Raw genomic sequence first — 6,000 nt, 5'->3', positions numbered from 1 at the left:
TATTATAACATTGCTTATTATCCCTGTCATTACAGACTTCTATATAAGCATGAAACAAAAATTCCACCAAGATTTGTAGGAATTTGTACCTCCCAATTTACAACTTATCCAATTCAACAGAATACTTCTAGTTTTTCAAAGTCCTTGAACCCCTTTCACAGAAAGACAAGTCATTGCTTAAAAAATATATTAAGTCAGAAATGTATTATTACAGAGTGCTTACTAAGTGAAATTTTAAGACAGGAAGACAGAAGTGGTATAGATAAAATTAACACCCTAAAGGACATTGTACTTAGCAGATCTGTCCATGAAATGTAAATAACCTTTCTTGATTGCTTCTACTTAGAAATAAAACAATTTCATTAACTGCACTTAAGAAGGGACATAAATATGATCGGAGCATAAATATTAATCAGGTGCCTTCATGATGCTATCACATAAAGCTTCAACCTAAATACACCTTAAAAGAGCTTCTAATTATGGATCTAGTATCATTAGTACCCACAGCCAATAGAAAGAGCTACACAACTGTTTCGAGAAACTATCAGACCAATGACATTTGAAATCTACATCAATAAGAAATTTCAGAATTTCTGACAAAACTTTGTTTTCCTTTCAATAACTATCAGTTTCCAGTTAACATTCCAACATTCAAAACTGTAATTTTATTTATTTAAAACAATGATGGAAATTTAAATGACTCAGATGTATTTTTAATATTATATACGTTGCTACTTTAATCTACTGAAGAGCATTTTTATTAAGTAGCATTGTTTATGAGAAAAGATGTAGATGCTCAGACAGTGAATGTCCTAACTTTAGTTGATGGCAACTAAGTGAAAAAGGACCAGCAAAACATGACGGCCAGAAGCACAACAGTGACCATGTTTTTCCACAAAATGTCTTCTAAGGAAATAGAGAGTAATGAAGAAAGAAAAATAGTAGCAGTAAAAATCTAAGCAGAGAACCTTTCAAAGTTGTCCACCAAGTTCTCTTCTTAAGCAGAGTACTAGAAGCTCAAAATGCTACATTTAAGAATAGTCAGTCATCTAGATTTTGTTTCTACACTACTGCCTTTATGTAAATAAGTAACAGGAAATGAAAAAAGAGGCAGCCTTTTCCATAATTTTTGATGTTCTTCCTACTTAGCTAAGAGAAGCAATACTACTGTTGCTTCTGAGTGAAAAGTGCACACCTTAAAAGAGTGACTGACAAATTAATTAACAGAATCTGATTTGCATTCACACAGCCCTACATAATAAGCTGTAAGTTACATGAACACCACAAACCACTTTTGAATAGAGAAGGATCAACAGATATTTAGTCAAAGTACTCTCTTCAAAGTTTTCTTTTATTCTTACTTGGTTTTAATAATGTTGTCATCCATTGCCAATTAATAAGTAACTTCCTACTGTACTCTTGAGTATTTTTAATCAACTTTTCTGCTAATGAAGGACATTCTAATCAAATGTGTTAGAATTGAAAAGGCCTTACCTTTACTAGTTCACCCAGTTTGATCTTCCCAGTATAAAAATTCCTGGCAACTCTGCTAATGGCTTAATTAAATACAGTACAACAACGGCACTGGAAGAAACTCTTTTAGCCACTGCAGATGTTCAATACCCCAGAACAACATGGTCATAATACCTACATTTCTGCAATGACAGCTAACGTGTCTGTACAGACTAAGCTGCACATCCATCAATTACTTATTCTGTGCTTGTGGTTTATCTTAAAAATCTATCTAGGAAACTGCAAATATTTATTACAAAGCAAGCAACCAATTACCCAGATAATCAGAGCAGATTAAAAACACTATTGTGTGTAGTAAGAACAAAAATCTGGAAGCTGTATCTGAATTTTTTCCAGATTAGTGTGTATTCCAAATGGAATTAAACAAGCTACAGGACCAACAAAAACATTAGCAAATGCTAACAAAAAAGCAATTAATAATAACAAAAAGCATTAAACGTATCTGTTGCTGCAACTAAGAACTCCCAGTAAACTCTAGTTCTATGTTTGTGACATTAAACATAGACAGTTTGACTTAACCACATTTGTTCACCTCCCCAGTGGAGTCTGCAAACTCATTTATGTTCAAATTTCTATGCTACAGTGGCTCCAGAATGTACTGTGGCAACTGGATTTTTGTTAACTGGATCCAGGACAAACTGAAGATTTTTCAAGGCTCAAATCAGAAAAACATGACACAGAATTTGATTTAAAAAACCCTATCTTTAATCTTACCATTTCTCTCACAGAAAAATCTCACAGAGGGTGCTGTGCTGTTTAATTCCCAATGCTTTTAAAGCTGGCTAATGTAAAAGCCACCCCAAAAAAACAAAGTAATTTATTACACTTCCAACTAAGCATTGTCTTCCTCCCATCCTCAGTGTCTTTGATCATTGATGGTGGCCAGTAACAGAAAAACAAGTTTTTTAGAGCTTTTTTAAGATGAAAAATGAGGAAAAAAAAAAGTTAAAATGACATTTCCAAAATTATCACTTTACCTTGGCACTACAGACAGCTACATTAGCAGGGAGCTGGGAAAACTGCTTCAACTCAAATACGTCTCGCACTGCCCATCGGCTCAAGTGATTTTCAGCCTTGCTGGATCCAACCACATTCTGATTTGAATGAATATATGCCACTTCTTGAACACCATCTGATACATTATGAGAAAAATACAAAGAGGTTGGTTATTCCAAAGGTACTTCTGGAAGGATATTCTGAAGGTAAACATTTGCACTGAAGGACAATGTAGTTTTTAAAAAGTTACATTAAAGTTGAAAAAATCATTACAATTTATCCAGCTAATTAAATACTATATGAATTTCAGGGTGGTTATTTTAGATGGACAGAGATGTTTCAAAGTATCTATGGCTCCATGACTGCAACATCAGTGGTTAAAATTAAGTCTTTCAGAATCAAGTCTTCTACATGGTGTTTAAAACTCCCACACCACTTTTTTTCCTGTATATTTAATTTAAAAGCCCTGTCAAGACTCTTAAGATTTTACAGTTCAAATATTTAGTTTGTGAATTCTTAGTAAATCTTCAATCTCAGCATATTTCAAGAGATGGTAAGACTTTAACCAAGAATTACAAAGCAGCCTGTCACCCCTTAAGACAGAAAAGTAAGACTAATAAAGAGAAAGATACAGAAAAATATTACTAAATAATAACTTAGCAGAGCATTTATTGTATCTTGTAACAAAAAAGGTTACAAGATACAGTTCCTGCTTGTACAGTGAGTAGACCTTAAAACCTGCTGACAGTGGTAAATTAGACATATGCTATTACTTCAGTTACAGTAAAATCAAACAAATTAACTTAACAGTTACCTAAATATTTGTCCATTGATTCAATTGTTTTCTCTTGATGCTGAAATTCAGTTTTACTTGCATAAGTTCTATGCATAGCATAATTAATAGACTTCATTTGTGCAACAGAGGTATCTTGAAAAGGATGCAGCATTTTAGACCCAAACTGAACTCTGACTCTCTGTTGTTTACACCTAGAGCTTTGCTTCCTGGCATGAATTTTCTCAACTGGAAAGTTATCTTCAGAGGATGAGAATTCATCAATATTTTGAGAATCACTTTCCCTTCCATTTCCGTGGGGCTTCTTTGCTTGTAGCAAAGATTTGGAGTCATTATCTAGCTCATGGTTAAGGGAGCATCCTGCCTTCCACTTGGAAGTTCCTAGCTTTCTTGATTCAGAACTATGGGAAAGTTCAATATCATCAGACTCATCACTTACGTCACTTGCTCCTTTCAAATCAATGTTATTCTTGACGTCTTCAAAAGACATGGCATTGCTGAAATTTGACTCAGTACTGTGGAATCCAAACTGTCTACTGTTTCCCTTAAATACAAACCCAGCTCTTTCTTTTGCTAACTCTTCACAATTTTCAGATGTAGAGCTATGTGTTTCAACTTTTTCAGTAAGCACTGGTTGCTGGCATACTTGAACTTGGGTGGGAAAGATGATGTCATCATCCGCCTCAGAACTACTTTCAGTTTCCATGACTGTATCACATTGCTTTGGAATACCTTGATCCTCATTTTTTCTGTCCCCTTCCTCCTCAGAGCCTGATAAACCAAGCCAGACTGTACTATGCGTATCTTGTTTTTCAGTTCCATTTGGAGACAGAACAGCTTTCTTATGCTCCAAAATAGGCACATTGGTTTGACATTTCTGAAAACCACCATGCTTGCAATTAATTTTTTTTCTTATAGTGTGATCATCAGAACTTGAATGATGAGACTTATAATTGTCATCTCCTTTTTTGGTGGTTTCAATTTCTTTCTGCAACAACTTGGAGAATCCACACTGCATCAAGGAAAGCTGTCCTTTTGTTACCACAAAATTATTTTCATTGCATGGCTTCCTTCTGTCACATTTCTTCACAGAACTCTCCAGAATATCATCATCACTAAAATCATCCCAAAAATCAGTTTCTTCTATTTTTAACTGTGCCTGAATCCTCTGGGGATCTCCATCTTCTTGACAGTCTGGTTGTTCATACTACAGAAAAAGGAAAATACAACAATATTATTTAACTTTAATACTATACGCAACATGCTTAATTCCAATCTTAGTGCAATGGATAACTTCCTTCTATATGGGGGCTAACATTCTACTCTAAAATTCATCAAGGTCTACTGCAATCAAACAAAATTATGCCCAGGCAATCTTAAAACATTTCTAAGATATGAAAGTCTAGAACACAGCTCCAAAACTGCATACTACTGAGATAAGAATTATGACAGCATGTAAATGGAAGTCAGAATAGCAAATACCAAAATGTTGTACTCAAAGAGACATTTTAAAATTAATACATTAATCCTGATATAATTCTATTACCAAAAAGCATTTAACATAAGCTTAAAAAGCTGCTGTTTGTGAGATCATGACCATATAATCATGTATTATCAGTAGGAGGCTGAGATCGGTATTAGGGCACACGTTAAATACTGACATTTACTCACAGAGTATCGTTCAGTGCAATCCAATCTAACAATGACTTTAAAGTACCTGAACATGGCGTTCACTCAAAAACATTCCTACAAATGCAATGCTCCTATTAAAACTGACCTTTGCTGGAAAACAAAAAATAATATCCTTTTCCAAAGGAAACCATTATGTAATTACATATCTTAAAAAAAAAAAAAAAAGACAGCATTGAATAGACCACTGGTTTAGTGGGAATCACTCTCCAATTGTCTGACTACAACAATTAAATAGCCCAGGTTTTCTAGAGTTCCACAAAACCAGAAATGAAGCTTTGAATCATCTAAACCAACTGTACTCCTTTCCACAACTCCCTAAACAAAATCTTCTAAACAACAGGGTAAAAGTATTACCAGCCTAATGACATATTGCCCATATTTGCCACTGCAATATTGGGAACTAGGGGCCTGTCATACTCTGGTCTACAGTCCACAAAGACATCTTACCTTTTCTGAGCTGCATGAACGATTCTCTTCCTTCAGCCATGTAGTCGCTGTCATGACTCCTGCTTCTACCTGTCCTTCCCTCTAAAGGAATCAAAACATAACATAAATAGATACCATTTTTATTATACACAAAGACAAGCACAGGAAGCACCAAAAATAGAATCAGCAAGGGCCAGACTAAATCCCTAACAGAGGAAAAATAACAGAATAAAGGGAAGGATGGAAAGAAAAAGAAACACAGAATAAAGCTGCAGTAAATTTGAAGATGTAAGCTAGCTGCAGCAAACATTTTTTTTAAACAGTTACTGACATTGCAGAAAGTACTCTAAAGAGGTTAATGTGATCATAAAAGATATTTTTATGGTAAGAATTCTGGCTTAAAAGGTCAGTCTGAGTTACTGATGAATAAAAGGTATCTGTGCACAAAGTTGCATGAAAGTATCAAAGAGTAAGTAATGTAGTTTTTATACAAAAAGTATATAGGAAACTTATGAAAAATAGAATCCAAGCTTTTTCCATTCTTGGATTTGGAGAAATGT

The 6,000-nt window shown here is 34.4% G+C and overlaps 1 protein-coding gene across 1 annotated transcript in view; it reads right to left on the bottom strand.

Annotated features, from left to right (window-relative positions):
- Positions 1-2,510: 2,510 nt before the first annotated feature.
- Positions 2,511-6,000, bottom strand: part of ERCC6L2 (ERCC excision repair 6 like 2) — a 38,554-nt gene continuing 35,064 nt past the window's right edge. Inside the window, exons 15-17 of the mRNA XM_033511426.1 lie at positions 5,462-5,542; positions 3,762-4,529; positions 2,511-2,665 (exon numbers count right to left, since the gene is read on the bottom strand). Of these exons, the coding sequence (XP_033367317.1) occupies positions 2,591-2,665; positions 3,762-4,529; positions 5,462-5,542 (924 nt within the window). The 3' untranslated portion in view covers positions 2,511-2,590. The remainder of the gene's footprint in view (positions 2,666-3,761; positions 4,530-5,461; positions 5,543-6,000) is intronic.

Source organism: Parus major, chromosome Z (assembly GCF_001522545.3).
Source record: "Parus major isolate Abel chromosome Z, Parus_major1.1, whole genome shotgun sequence".
NCBI classification, from domain to species: Eukaryota; Metazoa; Chordata; class Aves; order Passeriformes; family Paridae; genus Parus; species Parus major.
Note: the sequence above shows the minus strand (reverse complement) of the source record. Positions and strands in the feature narration are given on the sequence as shown.